This window comes from Notechis scutatus, chromosome 1 (genome assembly GCF_049901735.1).
Source record: "Notechis scutatus isolate UNSWTSFEM ecotype Mainland chromosome 1, rNotScu1.2, whole genome shotgun sequence".
NCBI classification, from domain to species: Eukaryota; Metazoa; Chordata; class Lepidosauria; order Squamata; family Elapidae; genus Notechis; species Notechis scutatus.
Genome location: NC_142009.1, coordinates 324,319,863 through 324,341,331, shown reverse-complemented (window position 1 = coordinate 324,341,331; position 21,469 = coordinate 324,319,863). Strand labels below are relative to the sequence as shown.

Below are 21,469 nucleotides of genomic sequence, written 5' to 3'. Positions count from 1 at the left end.
TTTGTGTAAAGGCTGTCAGGTCACAGCTGCCACTTGCTATCTACTCCCCAGGCAGGAACTGCAAGTCTAAGAAGATCCCAAAGGGGGAAGTACAACCCATTCAAGACTAAAGATGGAACATATCCAGACTTGGCCAGTCAAATACCTATAGCTTACTGGGTCTTGTCAGAGCTGAACTTGATTCTCCCCATCTGGATCCACATAGACTCCAGACACTGGATCAAGATCTTGAGAACATAATCTAGTTGGCCGAGGTCCAAAATGTAACATGGGCACTATCTGTATAGTGATGATACTGGATTCCAAACAGAGGGTTGATTTGTAGTTCTTTCATGTAAATGTTAAACAGGAGGAGCAGGAGAATCCAGTCTTGATGTCCTCCACATTAGGGGCCTCTACTCTGACCTCCTTTCTCCCCCTCAACACTGATTGAACTCAATGACAAAGAAAGGAAAACCATGCAACAGCATACTCCCATACTCCTAAGGCAAACCAGAATAATTGATATCGAAAGCTGCTGAGGGGTCAACAAGAACCAGGATGATCGAATTCCATCCTCCAAGCTCTGCTAGAAGTCATCAGCAGGCACAACTAATGCTGCCTTAATATTATGTCAGTTTCAAACAAGAAAGTCTAGATAATCCATTTCCTCCAGGACTCTCCAAAGTTGCAGTTCAACCACTTTCTCAATAATCTTACCTAATAAGGGAAAGTTGGAGATTGAATGAAAATTGTCTAGGAGTCTCATCTCCTTTCAGGCAGGTGGTACCAACTCTCTCAGCAAAGTAAATACACTTCTTTATGGACACATCACCTTCTGGATATCTTTCAACAGCTGTTTAGGATTACAGTCCCAAGGACCCCGTCTACTGCTTCAAGAGTTGTAAGTTGAAATTCACCCCCAGATAAACATATAACACCATGCTCCCATCGCCTCAGGAAGAATTGTCAAACTCCAAAGGAATCTGAACAACTTTATCCACCAGATGCCTAGAATATTCCTCGGATGGAGAAAGGCAGCTCCTCCTTTTCTTTCTTAGCACTATCCTCAGAATATTGAAATGCACGGAAGCCAGCCTCATTGAAGAGAATATTATTTTGCCCATATAGGACAACGCACCATTTTTCATGTTCCTGGTCTATCCAACAAATGAAGAATTATCTAGTGTCTAAACCCACTTTTCTAACATCCCCTGTCAAATCTTTAAATGTGGTCTAATTTTCATCAGTTATACCACTGAATAAGTGGGATTATCCAGGCAACAGTTTGTGGAAAACAAAATTCCATTTATTAAGACTTCTTAGCATAGAGTTAATTTATAAGGTGCATTGGGGGCATTGCTATGCCATATCATCACAGATGGCCAGATGGGCAGCCAGAGGAACTATAAGGTGGAAAGCAGAAGTAACTGAATGCTAGATGTCAGAAGGTCCCTGTCAGCCTTCAAGATTTCTTTCCTTTGTTTTGCATCTTTTGGCTGTCATAAGTAACGGGGGAAGGAGGGGTGAAATAGTTGTGGGACGTGAGCTGGTGGTTCTGAGAGAATAAACTGTAATAGTTGTGGGGGGGGGAGGGAGGGGGAATTTCTTGTTTATGTTTCTTTCCTGTGATATGCGCAAGCGCACCTCCTTCAATGGACAGATGCCTGCATCACCACCTGAAGATGCCCCACATGACATTACATACAACTTTTGATTGGATGGACAGTTTGAACTATTGTGGATGGGAACATTGCTATCACTTTGTATATGTGATTTTCACACTCAGTTCCTCAGATTCAGAATTCCTTTGATGCTACCACTTGATTTCCAGTAAAAGATATTTTTTCTCTAACGGAGTCTAAGTGTTTCTTTCTTGGATTTTGAATGGAGCACCAGCTGACAGTCCCAGAAATTAAATCATCTGGTGGAAAGAGGAAATGAAGATAATCTTCTAATGGAAATGATTAACTTGGCCATTTACTAAATTGCTATCAGTAAGAAATGGAAAAGCTATACAAATGCTAGAGAATATGACAGGATACCAGAACTGGACTTTTGTAGGTGAAAAGGGAGAGGTGAATTACCCAAAGTAGTCCCCAGAAGAACTTACCTGGCTTGGCATTCGAACGGAAGGACGGAGCCCACCAGGGAAACGTGAAGGCATGAATGGCTGCAGACAAATAAAAGAGGGGTGAACAGCTCCAAAACGTAGTAAATCGCAGAAGGACTCACACATATCCATGCTTTGGGAAAGGTCAACCTCAAACAATGCAAACTGGATTGGGTATCTTCATGAGAATCAGTAAAATGGCACCAAGCAAGTTAATGAGATACAGCACATCCTAAGCTTCTTATCACTAAATCTAATGACTGGTAACCAATTTCCAAGCTTCCAAATGCTTTTCCAGATAATCTGGGAATGCCAGAATTAAAGGCAGGTTATTTTACACACAAAGCCTATACTCTATGGCTTTTCCCCAATTCTGGACATTTTCAGTAAATAATTAAGTTCCTCTGAATTTCAACTGGATTTTTTGGTGGAAAACATTTTTGGCCCTCCAGCTATAGCTGAACAATTTCCAGGAATCTCAGAGGGATGCTGGGAGTTGTAGTTCACTAACACTGGGGAGGTCACATGTTGGCCACTGTTTCCTGAAAAGAAGTTCACTGAGGACTAAGAGATGGAACAATTAAAGGCTGATACCCATTTTAGTTTTCTAATATCATGAAAATGGGTTAAACTTGTCTTCAGATGCCTGCAATAATTCTCTCTGTGCACTCATGGGGTATCTAGAAATTGGCTTGAATATAATTTATTGTAGTCCCAGCAATCTAAATGAGACAAATGGCAACCTGACAAAAAGACTGGCAGCCACCTTTTTCTCTGGTTTATCTTTTACAAGTCCCTCTGTAGTTCTGGCTTGGTTCCTTGCCATCCAGGGGTGAGATTCTACCAGTTTGGACCGGTTCTAGCGAACCGGCAGTTCCGGTGATCATTTGGCCTCACCCACCTGCCCCTGCTCTTTCAATGCTTTATTTCAGGGGTGTCCAACCTTGGCAACTTTAAGACTTGTGGACTTCAACTCCCAGAATTCTGGGAGTTGAAGTCCACAAGTCTTAAAGTTGCCAAGGTTGACACCCCTGCTTTATTTCCTTGATTTGGAGCACAGCTGATTTGCGCGGCAGAGAGATTTTGACGTGCCTCAGCTGTTTTACTCACTGGGGCTGTAGTAGAAGGTAAGCATTATAGCTGAAAATGGGCTTTTTCAAATGGCGTGCAGGCGCAAAGCGTGCAATCACCAAACCGCTTGTTACATCGGTTGAATCGCACCACTGCTGCCATCCCAATTCCTGCCTTGCTAAGTTCAACATGACAACTTCAGAGATACCCTGAAGGTGTCTCTTTCAGCTGGGGTGGTCCCACTGGTATCATTAGGAGAGTGATGTTGTCTCATCTTACGCAGTTGCTGTTGGGCAGCAGTTTCCAACCTTTCCCTTATATATACCACAATGGTGTCATGACTAGCTTTTTAATTTATTTTTAATTTATCTTTTTTTTTTTTAACTTTTCCCATCTCCTCTACAAGGTGACTTTGAGCAGCTTTTGAGAACCACCTTGCCGGTCAGAATTGGAAATGCAGCAATCGCAAAACACCACACACATATACAATATAATCCCCCATCCAAATGGTTATCAGAAGGGTCCAAAATTAAGTAAAAATTAATTTGATGTAGGGGCAACAACAGAGCATCTCTAGAAGAGCTAGTTTGGTTAGGGTTAAGGCACTGTGCTAGAAATTGGAAGACTGTGAGTTTCAGTTCCACCTTAGGCACAAAGCCACCTGGGTGACCTTGGGCCAGTCATTCTGTTCAGCCCTAGGAAGAAGGCAACAGCAAATCAATTCCAACATCTTGCCAAGAAAATAATAGGAACTTTTCCAGGCAGTTCATCAGGAATCAACAATGTTTCAAAGACTTAAATCACTTCAAATCCCAAATGGCCAAAATAGGGAGATTTTTTTTTTAATCAATCTTGCAAGATTTTGTATTATATGAAATTTGTGATATTTGGGGCAACCTCTGCCCCCCCCCCCAAAAAATAAAATAAAATCTCATGAAGTTTCAAGTAAGGGATCACGGCAATTAAACAAGATTCTTACAATTTCAAACATACAATCCTTAACCTAGGATGGTAACTTAGCAATGGCAATCCCTGCAGTCCAACTATTATTGTAAACTGAATTTTCGTGGTTGTGAGGCAAGGCAGCTTCATGCCGGCTTCCCGCAATCAAAATCAGTGGGAAAGTCAGCAGGAACTTGAAAAATTGCAGGTCAGCAGTTAGGTAAATGGCTGCTGCCAGATGTGGGAAGGACTGAGGGCATGCACAGGTAGCACTACACGGGTTGGGGAGGGAGTGCATCATGAGTTGGCAAAGGTGTGCAAGAGGTGCTGCACAGGGAAGGTATGAGGGGATGCACAAGAAGCATTGCATGGATCAAGGGGGGTGTATGAGGTTGCAAGGGGCTATAGAAAAGTTGCTATCCAAATTGGGGAAGGGCATGTGTGTGTGGGGGTGCAAGTGACTGGTGAAACATAAGCGGAGAGGAATTGGGGAAGACTCAACCCAGAGACTTCTGACATTCCTTGCCAGCTTCCCCACTGACTTTCTGGTGAAGCCAGCAGGAATGGTTGCAAACGTTGATGACATGATTGTGGGGTGCTTGGCAACCAGTGTGAACAGGTTGCTAAGCACCCAGATCATGATAACATGACCATGGGAGGGGGTGCTGGGACAACCGGAACTCCAAGAACCAGTTGCAATCATCGTTCATTCAGTACCATCATACATTGGAACTCGGGGAAGAGGAGATGGAATGGACCACGCAGGGGGAAGGGAACCTGGAAACGACATTTCAATGCGAGGTGATTCTCATATAGTTCTAGAAGGTACAATTCTCTATTCACAGATAACTGAAATCAAGGCTGGAGCTCTGTGGCTGGATCTGCACATAAGAATAAACTACTGGATGAATTTCTACAAGCAGCTAAGCCATATAACATACAATGTCTGAGTTCACAGAGCATCCTAATCTAAAACAATTCTAGAAAGAAATCTCCCAACAATTCAATAGTACTTCCTTGTGAATAGACCACAGTTATGGTTTCTTGGTATGGAGTAATGGATTACAATAATCTGTGGTACACCTTCCAAAATACTTGATGCGTTGGGACCAAAATGTGTAAAACAAAAGATACAAATGGCTCAAGATTTGGGGAAAGAATGAGGTCAGATAGCAGAGCACAGTTGGGACCAATGCCAGTTACAAAAGGCTGCCTCTTTCTCTGGTCTTACCTGATTATGGGGTCCCATCATTGCCGCATTGGGGTTGTGCATGGGAGCTTGAGCATGTAGGGATGGCTGGGAGCCAGGTGGTCCCTTAGGGAAAAAGCAGAAATGTAATTATGGGGAGACAGCTGTGGCTAATTCTCTTGTTCCACGGTAATTTTGCATAAATCCAAGCAACAGGGATGCATGCTGAAGCCTGGGGCTACAAGAAAGGGACAAGTATTAGGGATTACTCCCTAATGCAGTTTTTCTCAACCTCGGCTTCTTTAAGATGTGTAGACTTCAACTCCCAGAATTCACCAGCTAGCATGGCTGGCTGGGGAATTCTGGGAGTTGAAGTCCATATATCTTAAAATCACCAAAGTTGAGCAACACTGCCCTAATGGTATGGGGATCCATTAGCAAACGAGCTTCTGTTACAAGATGCAAGAGGAAATGTTATGTTGAAACACAGGTCTTCCTGTTCTGTCTCTCAACTGACACCTACCAGAGCTCCCAATCTTATAACCGCAGGGTTGCCACAGTTCAAACCTGAGCTACAAATAGTCTCTTCCATTGCTACTTATAACTGCCTCTGTTTAGAGCAGAGGTCTCCAAATTTGGCAACTTTTAAGACTTGTGGACTTCAATTCCCAGAATTCCCCAGCCCGCAGAGCTGGCTGGAGAATTCTGGAAGTTGAAGTCCTCAAGTCTTAAAGTTGCCAAGTTTGGAGACCCCTGGTTTAGAGGCACAAGAAGGCCCTGCTAATTACACACAGTTCAACTCATGCAGTATGTCATTTTTAGTAGTAGTCCTTGACTTACGACCGCAATTGGGACCAGAATTTCTAATGCATGGGTGTCAAACTCGATGATGTTTTTTACCTTTGCGGAGCCGGTGTGGGAGTGGCCTGTGTGTGAGGCATCCGGCCCGCAGGCCACCAGTTTGCCAGGCCTGTTCTAATGCCAAGCAAGGCAGTCGTTAAGTGATGCACGCCTAATTTTATGGCCTTTTTTTTTTTTTGGCAATAGATGTTAAATGAATTACTGCTTTTATTAAGTGAATCATGTGGTCATTAAGCACATCGGTTGTAAAATGCATTCAGCTTCCGCCCACTAACCAGGTTTGTCAGAAGCAAATGGAGATCACATGACCCTGGGATGCTTCAAATGTTGTAAATACATGCCAGTTGTCAAGCATCCAAATTTTGAATGCACGATCATGGGGATGCTGTGACAGACATAAGTGCGAGGACTGGCTGCAAGTCACTTATTTCAGGGCCACCGTAAATGTGAACGGTCACTAAAATGAATGGTTGTTAAGTCAAGGACTATTTATAAGGTAAACATTCCCAACCAAGTTTCTGACAGTGTCAAAGGTAGACTGCCTTTGAACATGGAGGCTCTACCAAGATGATGGCAAGTTCTGCAGGATGCTTAGGGTTCAGCAATGGTCCCTTTCCTAGTCTATTTGTGATGGCCCGGGACATGGCACAAAGCCAACACAGTCACATAAGTAAGAAGAGTCCCTTTGTTATCTCCAACTGTGCCCCCAATGTCCAGGTTACCTTTGGCTGGAGAAAGACTCTCCCAGGAACAGCCTTTAAGTGGAGAAAATTCAGTCCAAAACAAGGTACATATAGACTGTAACTAAAAATCCAAACAAACCAAGCTGCAGTAATTAACTTGACAGGGCAGGAGGAGGACTTTCAGACTTGAAAGCACGGCAAAACTCACACAGTTTGGAAGATGCCAGGAACCCAGATAAGGCACAACAATACCAGATAAATTCATGATTTGATCCCAACAGCTTGCTGCACACAGCTTCCCTTTTTAAACACTGTGTTCCCAGCTGCAGCTAAAGAAGGGAATCAGGGCCCTTTCCTCCCCCATAAGCCACGCAACTCACATTGCTCCCTTCTCAGTTCTTCCCTGCATGCCTAGGATAAAGAGGGGGTGGGCCTGGGTCTTCCTCTGAATTCTCTCTGCCTTGCTCTACCTCTCCCCTGCTCTGCCCAGCTGGACTTTGCCCTTCCCCAGTTTCTTCCACAGCCAACGGAGACACACTCCCACTCCCTGTCAGCTGTTCGGCCTCCCCCTCCAAATCAGATTCTGACAGGGGCATGACACAATTCCCACCTGGAAAAAGCCTGACAACATAGGCCCACTGATGGCTTCATTGGGCGGCAGGTTGGCCATCACAGGACTGGTCGTAGCTGCGGAGCTCTGTGGAGAAGAGGGGAAGAGGTCAGAATTGATGGACTCTCATGTTTTCCCTGCCCAGCCCATTGTGGACCAGCACAACCAGCCACTCCAGCAGGGCTGAGAGTCTTGGGCGGCAGAGAAAAGATCTGCAAGTAGTGGGGACTTGGAAGTTCTTTTTCAGGACTTTCTGAGCCACAGCAGCCAGAGTTGAGATTTGTGAGATTTGTGCGCTGTGGAGTGAGCGAACGATCTAGCTGCATTTTCTGATTCAAGGCAGGCATTCATTGGGAGCCAACTTGGCTCCAGGGGGAGCTGTTAAGACGGCAGGAATTTTCTGCCTTTTTTTTTTCCAGCCTGGCCCCTCACGCATTGTCTCCACTCCAAGTGGTTTTAATTTAGAGGGAGGTGGTGAAGGACTGCAGCCCCCCCCCCCCATCTCCACAGGAGGCCAGCTAGAACACAGTATTCAACACTGCTGCTGTTGCTTCGAAAGGCAGGCAGAGAAGATGGCCCCGGGATTTTTGCTCCCCGCTGCCATTTCCAAATAATTTAGTGCTTCCTCCAAGCTGGGGAGGTTGGGATTGGCTTAGAGAACAAGGAAAAACCAAGTCAGAGTTCAAAATAGCTCTTGGCTGCCTTCCCTGCCCCACAGCTGTACAACCTATCCCTTATATGAGTGGCGGGGGGCGGGGAGGAGAAAGGACAGGCACAATCTTTGGCAGGGAATATGGACTTAGGCAACAGACAACTGATGTCTGCAACCTGGTGCCCTTCAGACACATTGGGACTACAAAATCCCTCCTCCACCAGATGCCAGCCAACATGGCCTTGTTAACTGGAAAAGCCCCAAATAGGCCAAACTGGAGAAGGCAAGCAAACAGAGAACAATTCTCCCTGGAGGAATTTCGTATGTGGAGCTCCGCATCATTGACTTAGAGTTCTTCCCCTTCCAGACGTTTAATCCTTTTATAATCTGCCCTTCATGGACTTAATTAACCCCCTAAAATTTCAGGAGTCCGTCATCTTTCAGTGCCTGGAAAGACCTCGTAGGCAGGCTCACAAAATGGCTGCCTTGAAAGCTGATATTACTTAAATCTCTGAAATGCATGCTCTGGGGATAAACTCAGTCAGAAAACACCCACTTCCCCCAATACCAACTGAGGCTCAACGGCAAGGAATTCAGGCAATAAATTAAAATCAAAGCAAACATGAGAGAACAGAGTAGAAAAATATTGTACTGCATATTTGTCCCCATCAAAAAAAGCCTCCAGATCCATTTCTGAAAGGATAAGCTGTCAGCCAGCATGTCCGCTGGAAAAGAGGTGTCAAAAAGTCAAGATGGCGGCCATAACTGTGCAAACAAAACCCGATCCGTTTTTTTACCTGAATGTATAGAGTGGGGCTTTGACTGCACGGTTGTGGGTGCCACCTTAACTTTTTTGACCCCTCTCCTCCACAGACATTCATGCTGGCAGTAATCAGATAAATAATCAATCTGGAAGCCCAGCAGAAAAAATACCACACAAATCTTCCTCTCTCTCTCTCATCAAGATTTTAGTTCAGCTCAACCAAGGCTTTATTCAGAGGCAGATGGACATCTAGGCTATTTGGCTACACATACATGATGAGCTTCCTTTGCTGGCCCTAAATAGTTTTACATGAAGCCATGATTTGCTTAATTGCAGTTGCTGAATATATCAAATGATTTCAGTTCACAAATCATGCTAGGCCACAGAGATGTGTCAACCACAATAATTAGTCTACGTCTACTAGTTCAGAAACAGAGAAAGTTTTCTGGTATTTAGGTGACACTCTGTGCTTGAATGTGTTTTAAGCATGTGTGCTTAAAACATATAACGGCCAGAATATTGTGAGGCTTGCTCCAAATCTTGTTAAGACTTCATAAAAACGCTTTTGTGGTCCTTTCAGAATCAATCTCTATGAACATAAAAACTGAGGATTATTTTACATTCCAAGGAATTTTTGGAACCACTTGAACACCATATTGATCATGCAGGAAGGAGATCGGATTTGGCTTGGCTATCAACAAGAACAATCATTCATTAGATTTATACCCAGCTTTGTCCAGGAGTTGAAGGCAAGGCACCTATGGATCTGCCTTCCCTGTTATCCACACAAAACAATGTAGATGGGGTTCAGTGTGCCTACTCAAAGCCTCCCAATGAACTTCCAGGACGGAGGGCAGATTTAAAACCTGGCTTTTCCTATTTGTCATCCAGCATCTTATCCTCTGTATCATACTTAATGTATACTGCTACCTTTCCCCCAGATTAATACAGGTAATCCTTGACCTATGACCACAATTGAGCCCAACATTTCTGATGCTAAACGAGATAGTTGTTAAGTGAGTTTTGCCCCATTTTATGACCTTCCTTGCCACATTTGTTAAGCGAATCACTGCAGTTGTTAAGTTAGTAACAAGAGTTGTTAAGTTAATATGGCTTCCCCATTGACTTTGCTTGTCAGAAGATTGCAAATGGGGATCCCATGACCCCGAGATGCTGCAACCGTCGTAAATACTAGTCAGTTGCCAAGCATCTGAATTTTGTTCATGTGACCATGGGGATGCTGCAATGGTCGTAAGTGTGAAAAACGGTCCTAAGTCACTTTTTTCCAATGCCATTGTAAATTTGAACAGTCAATAAACGAATTATTGTAAGTCAAGGACTACCTGTATATGGCCAGGCTGGAAGGATAAGCTAGCGAACGCAGCCAGCCACCCATTGTACTCTATGGCCATGCAGGTTGTTGAGGACTGTGTGTGTGTGTGGGGAGGTGTATTTCCATCACTGAACATTAGTCATTTGCTATGCAGAGAGCTCCTGCAGCGCTCCCTGAAATATTGATATAAGTGGCACACGGCCAGTTTGTGGGCAACATCTAGGACAGTTAACCCCTGCTGGCCTGTGGGCAGAGGGAGAGGTGGGCAAGGGCAAGGGCTGCTGGCCTCAGCATGTGTCAGAAGAAAGGTGGTCCAAAAAGAATGCGGTTCCCATGGAAACAGGCAGGGAGGAGAGCTGGATGCGTGGTACAGCACCGCGTGGCCACCTAGCAAGGAAAACAGCAGAAGCAAACGCCGCATGACTCCTCTTAGGCAATTTTTCCCTCACAAAGGATCCAAAGCATATTCTCCAGGGGAGTGATGGGAGGGGGGCACACACACACACACACACACACACACACACACACACACACAGAAGAAGGAATAAGAGAAGGGTTTGAGTCTAGAAAATTAAAATGTAATTTCTCTCTTCTGTCTCTGTTTCTGTCTCTCTCTCTCTCTCTTTCTCCCCCTCTCCCCCCTCCCAATTTTATAGACAATTAGACTGAATTTGAATGCAAGCATATTTTGGTGCATTTTTATTTCTAAACGAAAGCATTTTCGTTTCTCATTTCCTCTTAACTGAATCAAAATGTTATACCTTAATGAATCCAATTATGGATTGAAACAAATAAATAATTGGATCTTGTTCAATTCTTTGGTTTTACTACTGTCTGTTTATCTTCGAAGTCTTGGGGCTAAACCTGTGTTTAATAATGTATTTAATAATGCCTGCTTAGCTTAGCTTCTAATTAGAGGCTGTTCTGCTCTTTTTCTTCCTCAGATACAGACTATTGTAGAAGAGCTGAACATCGACGATGAAATAACTGCATTTCACTCTCGACAGAGAGGAAATGACTCTCTTATACTGACACTATAGCAGTCAGTCCTTCCCTTGATTTAAATCTTATATGTAAAAATTAAAGTACCTTTTAGACTACAATTTAAAACAGGTGTGTCCAACCCACAACCCACGAGCCACATGCAACCCTGGACAGCTAGTAATATGGCCCCACAAGATAAAAATTGAAGGAAGTTTGTTATTTGTGTACATTCACTATATTATATATTTTACATGTGACCCAAGACAACTCCTTTTCACTCAGTGTGGCCCAGACAAACCAAAAGGTTAGACACTCATGATTTAAAAGCTTTCCAAAAAGGCGGCAGAAACATTCAAAAACTTCACAGACATGTTGTATTTAACTATATACTATTTAGGAACATGGAGGTTCAATTTTATATAATGAATAACAGCCATTCATATACCAGCTGGCCCATTAACAGGGCACAATGGGACAGCCTACCTCTATTAGTTATTTCTTAATGACTGGTATTTAGATGTAGACTTTCTCATTCCTAGGAAGAAGGCAATGGCAAATCATTTTTGAAATCTTGCCAAGGAAACTGCAAAGATTTGTCCAGGAAGTTGCCAGAAGTCAAGGCTGACTCGAGGGCATATGTGTTCGCGTGCACGCACATACGCACACACATAGTAGACTACCTCTGAATATGAAATTTTTATTAATTATAATATTGACTACATTGAATAACTGCTGATCAACCTGCCAAAGTAGAATTACTTCTTTAACTTAAAACAGGGTTTTCCAATCTTGGCAATTTTAGGATACATGGAATTCCCCAGGCAATCATATCTGAGTTGGGAATTCTGGGAATTGAAGTCCACGTGTCTTAGAGGTACCAAGATTGGGAAACCCTGACTTAAAGACTTACAAGTTGCTACTGATTATATAAAAGTGTCTGGAGGTTTTTATTTATATTGCTTGTGAAATACTGACATCTAATCAGATGCTATGAGAAAAAGTGCTGGGTTGCTACTTTTTCTAGAACCAGGGCAGATTTTGTATAAATGGTAGAGAAACATTTGGGAAGCTCTCATTCATTGCCCTGTCCTGATCAGTCACCATCATGATGGGCATTTCTACCTTCAGGTGTGACTCACTATTATTTACTCCAGGTGAATGGTTATTGGGCTGTAGAACAAAAGAATATGCATGCAAATCATCTTGAAATGTTGAGCGGTGATCAAGGATTGACTGGTGTTTGATTGTACTGCCTTAACAGATTAACAGAGTTGGAAGGGACTTTGTAGATCATCTAGTCCAACCCCCTGCCTAAGCAGAAGACCCTACATCATTTCTGACAGAGGCAGTCCAGTCTCTTCTTGAAAGCTTCCAGTGATGAAGCTCTCACAACTTCTGAAGGCAAGCTCTTACATTGATTGTTCTCACTGTCAGAAAATTTCTCCTTATTTCTAGGTTGAATCTCTCCTTGTTCAGTTTCCATCCATTGTTCCTTGTCTGGCCTTCAGGTGCTTTGGAAAATAGCTTGACCCCTTCCTCTCTGTGGCAGCCCCTCAAATATTGGAATACTGCTATCATGTCTCCTCTGATACTTCTCCTACATCATCCATGTTGGGATTGGTAGGATGTCTGCAGTTTGGTATCACGACCATCAGGCTAGAGCAAAGTCCCTTGTGCTCAAAATATGGCTGAAATAGAATTCGTTTATGGGTTGTTTCAACCAGACACCTTGAATATCCCCAAGTGAAATGCTTTCACCTCTCTTCAAATTGCTTTCACCTCTCTTTCACTACATTCACTTTGGTCTCATTGAGGAGGCCCTCCAAAGTCCAAATCACACAGCATCTGAACGACCATACACATGATTGGCATCAGCCTCACAGACTATACTCACATAATCATGGAAAGCTTTGGCCTCACTTGAGTGCTCGCAGGTCTCTCGCCGATCAGGAGCTGCACAGTACAGGTCCCAAAACACACTATGAGATAGCAAGGGAACAAGAAGAAAGAGAGGCATCATTAATATGGATGTCATGCCCCTGTCAGAATCTGATTCAGAAGGGGAGGCCGAGCAGCTGACAGGGAGTGGGAGTGTGGCTTTGTTGGCTGTGGAAGAAACTGGGGAAGGATAAAGTCTGGCTGGGCAGAGCAGGGGAGAGGTAGAGCAAGGCAGAGGGAATTCAGAGGAAGACCCAGGCCCACCCTCTCTTTATCCTAGGCATGCAGGGAGGAACGGAGAAGGGAGCAACATGAGTTGCATGGCTTATGGGAGAGAAAAGGGCCCTGATTCCCTTCATTAGCTGCAGCTGGGAACACAGTGTTTAAAAAGGAAAGCTGCGCACAGCAACTTGTTGGATGCAAATCGGGAGTTATCTGTTATTGTCGGGGCTTATCTGGGTTCCTGACATCTTCCCAACTGTGTGTGATTTGTTAGCCTTTCAAGACTGCAATTCCTTATCCTGCCCTGTCAAGTTAATTGCTGCAGCATGGTTTGTGTGGATTTTTATTTACAGTTTGTATGTATTTTGTTTTTGGACTGAATTTTCTCCACTTAAAGACTGTTCTTGGGAGAGTTTTTTTTCTCCAGTCGAAAGTAACCTGGACATTGGGGGGCAAAGTTGGGAGGTATTAAAGGAACTCTTCTTACTTATGTGACTGTGTTGCCTTTGTGCCACACCCCGGGTCATCACAATGGATTTGGGAACTTTAGGAAAAAGATGCCAGGATAAAAAGAACTTAAAGATCTCCATGATTTCTTTGCATCCAAATTTATTTAGTGTCACTTGTGGTCCTCCAAATGTTGCCATATTTCCCTGGCTATGGCGAAGCTGTTGAAAGAAAAAGTTCTAGAAAACCACATGCTAGACATCTATAACTTAACTAGGAGATCCTAGAAGAAATCTGGACTGGTGGCAGGTAGATTATTTGCTTTCACAGATTAGATCACTGATTTGCCCAGCTCTGATCAAGAATGTTGATTCAAGTTCCAGGAAGAGCAGCTTCTCCCAGCAGCTTTAACTGAAATGCTAAGGCCTTGATGTGGAGCCTCCACATAAAATTGGAACCAAACCAAGATTATCAGCTAACCAAGGCACAGAAGCAAATGTTTGTAATTACAGGCAATGTAACCCAACAGAGATTATCTTTCTCCAGACTCATTTTTGCAAATTAAAAGTTTACACAACTTCCTAAAATCTGAAGGAATCTGGTAGCACCTTTTCAGACCAATGTATTTTGTTAAAACAAAACCTGTTCGTCTAAAAGGGTGCTATCAGTCTCCTAATTTTTGGCTATCCCTGAGGAACAGCTCTGTTCCCACAATGACAATATCCTTTACACACACACACACACACACACACACACACACACACACAACCTCCTATGTAATCTGTTTTCTAGACTCAGAAATATACCGAACCAACCTAAGCAAATGGAATGACTCACATCGTGCCCTGTTACCCCAAATGTTAAACCTAACACAGCTCATTATGGGATCTGAACGCTAAATGCTTTAACTGATCTCCTTAAGAATTTTTTTTTAGAATGTAGCCAACTAGACTGAGAATTGTGCTTAATGAAAGGTCAGGGGCATCCTCAGGGCAGGGCAAAAAAGTCAAGACTGAAACTATGACGTACATAAAAAAGGAACAGGGTTCCAATTAGGAGAGTAGAGCCACCATCTTGATTTTTTTTGACAACTCCTACAGATGACCGTGGTCCAGCAAACATAGTGCTTTCATGAACTGACACCAGCCCTGGGTAGACAGTAGTTTTGAGGTCAAAATACCTCCAATTGGTGATTCTGTAGCAGAATTTAAATCAAAAGTGAGTCACTGGAGCTGTGATGTCACTGAAAGCACTCCATGAGGGACATGAGTGGTTTCTATCATTAATTCGAAGGAGAAGGAGGAGGAGAAGGAAGAAGAGAAGGAGAAGGAGAAGAAAGAAAGAAAGAAAGAAAGAAAGAAAGAAAGAAAGAAAGAAAGAAAGAAAGAAAGAAAGAAAGAAAGAAAGAAAGAAAGAGAAACAAAGTAAAGGAAGAAAAAAAGAAAAGAAAGAAAGAAGGGAGGGAGGGAGGGAGTTATGATCCTCAGCATCTCCAGAATGATTATCTAACTTTAATTTTTAATGCAACAGGAGGACAGAATGATTAAATAAATGGCTGGAAAGTATTATTACTTACATTTAATTTTAAATACATAAAGTGAAAGCTGATTTTTTTTCCAGAGCATAGGACTGTCTTGTACTACCCAAAGGGGACATACAGCTTTTGTTTGGGCCAGAAAAAACAACTCTCCATCTCACATCAGAATGCCAGAAAAAGAATATCTGTGCAGAAACTGCCAGAAGACACCACCAGCTGCCCCTTAGCTACCAGATGCAGAAGCTGGGCAGTCAGCTACTGTTAAGAGAATGAAATGTCATTTCAGAATGAAATGAAATTTCATCCCTCCCTTTGAAGATACATACTCTCATCTATTTCTCCCAACTCCATCTTGTAATCCAGCAGGTCAGACAGGTTTACAAAGGACACCACAACCAACCGAACTATTGGGCTGATATCAAACTTCCTGGCCAGGGTCATGAGCTATAGATGCGGGCACCATGGGCTCCCACCCAAACGCTAACAAAGCAAGGCTCTGTCTTTGGATGAGGATCCGTCTTTTTGTAGCTGTGCAGATGCCCAAGCCACCCAGTGGCCAAATGCCCACTTCACATGCCTTTGACCTTCTCCCTCTAGCTTCTGAAGGGTTAAGCCCAGCAGCCTGGATCCTCTCCTTGCTTGTTCCAGCCTCCAATAAATCAGGCTGCTTGTTGGATTTCTGGGAAGCAGTCCCCTAGCCCCATGGGAGAGGAATCACGTGATCTCCGCTGCTGCGTGGGGCCTCTCCCCTTGTGGTCTTTCTGTCTTAGCGGAGGTGGGGGAGAGAGAGGAGCATAACTATCCCCATAGTGTCTGCCAAGAATGCAGAGTTGCCAAGAATGTTTAGAGGGACAAGGAAAATTAGCCATGGACCTGGAATTTCTATCTCGCCATCAAGCATATGTATCTGTAGATTTATACATGCAGACTTTGCTTTGGCCATGATTCTTGCTGTAAATTTAAAAGGTTGAGGAAGACTTGCTCATAAATTACACCAAACGACGGTTAAATGGGGCTGGACCAATTGCAATTGCATCCTATTGTGGAAAAACCCAGCAACTGTCTTAATATGTTGTAGGATCCATTGTCCTTTTGAGCCATCGTTTTGTTTTTCTGTTGGGAATCGCTTGTAACACAAAACCTGTTTCCCTAACCTGCACTTAAGGTGTGGTATGAGCAAGCCATTCTGCCCCCATGGGCAGGTAAAAAAAATTTTTTTGGGGGGGAGGTACACTAGAATGAGGTTTAATTAATTAATTAATTAAATTTATATGCCACCCATGTCTCCTAAAGATGAACTTTGAACTAATCTGAACTATTTCTGAAAAAGAAAGGCGAACAGGGACTGATGCCCAAGATCAAAACGATGTGCTAGCTAGACAACTATTAACATCTTGTCCCAAAGGTGCTTTTTTCAAGAGGCAACAACTTTCTGGTTTTTCTTTGAAGATGTTTCGCTTCTCACCCAAGAAGCTTCTTCAGCTCTGACCGGATGGTGGGGAATGGAAGGATTCCCATTCGGTCAGAGCTGAAGAAGCTTCTTGGATGAGAAGCGAAACGTCTTCAAAAGAAAAAAACAAGAAAGTCCAGTTGCCTCTTGACAAAAGCACCTTTGAGACAACCATGAAGTGGATGACTGAGAATCTCCATAGATATTACCATCCTGCTTCTCGGTTGCAAAACAAAATCAGTCCCACTTCCAATCCTGAAAATTAGCTCTATTATCCAAATAGAGTTAGTGGGGGATTAGCACATACGATGCCTGGGAAGCCCCATTAAATTCACCCGGGCTTACTTCCTGGTATACGAGCCCAAGATTATTGCAACCATTTGCATGTTACTCTGAGGTGGCTTCACTGAATTTTGCAGGGCTCATTTCCTAGACTATCAGCTGTTTTGCTGGGATTCTGCTGAAACAAATATGTACCTGCCTTGAAATAAATGTGTTCATGACCAAAATGACAAAATAGTGCATGCAGCAACTTGTAATTTCATATATACCAAATGAGATTGCTAGAAGGAAGACAACTCTTTCTTTCCATTTCTTATTGCAGTAACAAGGATCACAATAACCTAAAGGATAGGCTATCTCGAAAGCTCACGTCACTTAAAATGACATGGGGCAGTGGGAGGAGAGGAATTTTGGATTTATCACCCAGAAGGCTAATGCTGCCAATGAAGACTGATCAAATTGCAAGCAGGAAAAAGGGGTTTCTGTGCCTGCTTTTATTCCCGTGTGCTTTTGAAAAAAAAAAGAGATGTGATTCATTTTACAATATTTATCACTTGAGCCAGTCCTGATTCTCTGGGCAGGATACAATAAAAACAGAGCAAAAATGCAAATTTAATTTAAACAATTTAAAGAACATAATCCAAAAACATCTGCAAATATTTAATCTAATCTAATCTAACCTAACCATTGAACATGTACTGAAACTAAATTACTTTGACTTGTTTACAAAATGCCAGCAAGTTCAGAAACATCTGTACCTTTGAGAGAAAGTATTTCTAATATGGGGGCCACCACTGAGAAGGCCTATCACATGGTCAATAAGGCCCGTACTTTCTAAGGAAAGCATTCCTGCAACAGATCCTCTTTGGAGAACCACACAGGAGAAGCAGTTTTAATTCTAACAAGTTGTTGCCCAAATATCCTGGTGTTGCTCCACAAAGCATAATACAAAATATGTCTGAATATATATGTGATGCCATTTTGCTGTACAGAACAGCATTTAGTGCTCGGAATACACTACCAGAAGAAGCCTTTCACTCTTGATTGATCTCATCTATTGAGAGTGATCGATAGATGGGATCTCATCCTTCCTAAATGGTTTGAAAAAATAAAGGTAATTCTTGTTTAGTGACCACAATTGGAACCAGCAACTCAGCTGTTAAGCAAAGTGGTTGCTAAATGAAACCATGAATGTGCTTTCGATCTTCAGTTTTCCTTTGCTTTACAGACCCGCAAAGACCTAGTCATCACCATTGTAATCAGTCACTAAACAAGACACTCATTAGATGAGGACTACCTGAATTCCATTTCCGTAGTTGAGTTCCCTTTTGATCCTATCTAGAATCAATTGGGGGGGGGGGGGAGGGAGAGGGGGAGAGAAAGAATGAGAATATACTGTAGATATTCTTGAACAGAGAATCAATAATTGAGGAACTGCCAATGAAGATTTGGCATGTAATAAAACTATATTTTGTTAACTACTGTCTATTATATATACAGACATACATACCTATGTGCATGTGTCTTTGTATGTAAGTAATTGAGTTTACAATGCTTAATCCCTTAAACCAAATACTGTATATATTTTGCCACAAACAATAAATTAGATGCCAGGAGGAAGATAAATACCTTGCAATGCATATGACATCAGGCAGATAAAGGAAAATCTAGTCATTTCAACAGTGTATCTGTGCATTTTTGACACTTTTAATGAACTGTCTCTTATTATACCATGATGCTGCCAAATCTTATTGCTCTAGTGTCCCTTGATCCCAAACTCTGATTCTCATGAAGGGCAATAGAGAACTATGCCACCAAAAAGGAAGATTCAGAGAGAAACAGAGAGGAAGGCTAGAAAGAAAGAAAGAAAGAAAGAAAGAAAGAAAGAAAGAAAGAAAGAAAGAAAGAAAGAAAGAAAGAAAGAAAGAAAGAAAGAAAGAAAGACAGGAGGAAGGAAGGAAGGAAGGAAGGAAGGAAGGAAGGAAGGAAGGAAGGAAGGAAGAAAGAAAGAAAGAAAGAAAGAAAGAAAGAAAGAAAGAAAGAAAGAAAGAAAGAAAGAAAGAGAGAAGAAGGAAAACAAAGAAAAGGAATTTGTGCATGTACTTTTTTTAAAAACGGGGAAGATGCAAAGAGGAAAAAAAGTGCAGAAAACGTAGCTGCAGCACGATCGCGTACATAATAAAACAAAATCAGCCCCTTGGAAAAAAAAGGGGGATGTGGTGGAAGGGAGAGAGGGAAGGCGGTTGGAAGAAGGCAGATGCTCTAAACAGGCCCATCCGTCTAAAACTGAAGAGCCAGCCAAGTTTTGAGACTGGGGCAGGGGGAGTCAGCGTAGTTGGGAGGGGGGGGCATGTACAGCACTTAATCCATCATTCCCTCCAGACTCTCTTCCCACTGCACAGGGAAACACACACACCCCCTTTTTTTTTCTAGGCCCTTTCCCTGTGATAAGAGCCAAAGGTTGAGGAGTGGGGGAGACACACTTATCAAGCCAGATCTCCATTGCCGCCACCCCCAGTTAGGTCCCTGGAATATTCTGCCTCTGGATTCCTCCAAATCACATCCATGTGTAGAAGCTGGAGCCAGACGCCGCAACGGACAGGGACAGGGGGGTTTCCGGGAAGGAGTGTGCATTGAGGGGGGAAAGCTCTTGAATGTGTTCCAGTTGTGCCTGAAGCCAACAACAAGAATTGGGAGGAGGGGGTGACTTTTAAGGTTGGGGTTGAAAGAGCAGAAATCCAGAACACACACACACACACACACACACACACACACACACACACACACACACACACAGAAAAAGACGTGCACACGTGCACCCTTCCCCAGTCAAACGCCTCTTCCAAACTTCCCTACCTTCCGGGAACTTTCTCCACCCTATTTTCTCTGCCAGCAAACTCCTGCAGAAGGGCAGGAAAAAAATAGAGATGGGTGTGGTAGGCCCGGATGTGAGTATCTGTGTACAGAGAGATTCCATGAGCTACCTCTGTTATATGAAACTTGGCACCTCGATGCCACCTTTTCTGCCATCATCCCCAGCTTCTCAGGTTTTCCCACATGCTCTATTTCAAACTGCATGAAGGACTAGTAAGTTAAAACCTGTTCCATATTTGTTTTTTGAGGGATTGCAGATACTCTCAGGACAGTGGTGGGATTCAATTTTTTTTACTAGCGGTTCTGTGGGCGTGGCTTGGTGGGCGTGTCAGGGGAAAAAGACTGTAAAATCTCCAGTCAGAGGTGGTTATTTGCCGGCTCTCCGAACTACTCAAAATTTCTGCTACCGGTTCTCCAGAACTGGTCAGAACCTGCTGAATATCACTTCTGTCTCAGGATGCTGATTGATCCTTCCTTCCTTCCCTCCCTCCCTCCCTCCCTCCTCTTTATTATTATTTATTTTTAATTTGGTCAGTTCATGGTAGCATCCATACTTAATACTTCTACCTCCTGTCTTTCCCACAACAACTACCCGTGAGTTGTTGAGAGGGAACAATTGGCCCAAAGTCATCCAGCTGGCTTTCCTGCCTAAGGCAGAGCTAAAATTCAGTGTCCTGTTTTGTAGCCAAGCACCTTAACAGTATAGCAAACTGGCTCTTGAGCCCAGCGGAGAATACAGATAGTCCTCTCTTACCCACTGTCTTGTTTAGCAACTGTCAGAAATTAGGACAGCGCTGAAAAAAGCAGGCTTGTGACCAGTCCTCAAAATTAAGAGCTGTTACAACGTCTCCAGGCGTAACCAGTGTGCATTTTACACCCGCTGTAGAGTCCCACAATCACATGATTGCCAATTGCAAGCTTCACTGCTGGCTTCCAACAAAGAAAATAAGTGGGGATGCTGGCAATAAGTTGCAGGTCACATGATGCTGTGTTTAAGGATTCACCATTATTTCACCATTATTTGCTTAATGATTGCAGCAGAAATGATGTTGTAAGTCTGACTCAGCCACGTGATATTTCACTTAACAACTGTGTCACTTGGCAGTGGAGTCGCTAGTCCCAACTGAAGCTACTAAGTGAGGCTACTACATTCTGAGAAGCAGGATAGGGTGAATTTATTTGTTTTATTTATTTGATTTGTCACTTACAAGATAATATAGGTAAAAGTATAAACATGAGTAAGAATACAGGAAATAGGTACGAAGAAATGGGGACAATAGGACTGGGACAGTAGGCACGATGGTGCACTTATGCACGCCCCTTACAGACCTCTTAGGAATGGAGTGAGGTCAATAGTGGATAGTTTGAGGTTAAAGGGCCAATCCTTTAACCTCAAACTATCCACTATTGACCTCACCCCATTCCTAAGAGGTCTGTAAGGGGCATGTATCAGTGGGGGTTAGACGATGTAACGTCTGTTGGTGTTGATTTGTTCATGGCTCGATCTGTCATTGGAAATTCTTGTTCTCAAATACCAAT

General features: G+C 43.1%; 1 protein-coding gene across 7 annotated transcripts in view; it reads right to left on the bottom strand.

Moving 5' to 3' along the window:
- The window catches only part of SSBP4 (single stranded DNA binding protein 4), a 58,406-nt gene that overhangs the window by 17,145 nt on the left and 19,792 nt on the right, over positions 1–21,469 (bottom strand). For 6 of the 7 annotated variants that reach the window (XM_087952563.1, XM_087952564.1, XM_026670969.2 and 3 more), the window contains exons 4-7: positions 13,075–13,159; positions 7,449–7,535; positions 5,337–5,420; positions 2,093–2,152 (exon numbers count right to left, since the gene is read on the bottom strand). In XM_087952563.1, coding sequence (XP_087808689.1) covers positions 2,093–2,152; positions 5,337–5,420; positions 7,449–7,535; positions 13,075–13,159 — 316 coding nt within the window. The remainder of the gene's footprint in view (positions 1–2,092; positions 2,153–5,336; positions 5,421–7,448; positions 7,536–13,074; positions 13,160–21,469) is intronic. The other variant, XM_087952566.1, reaches the window with a different exon arrangement.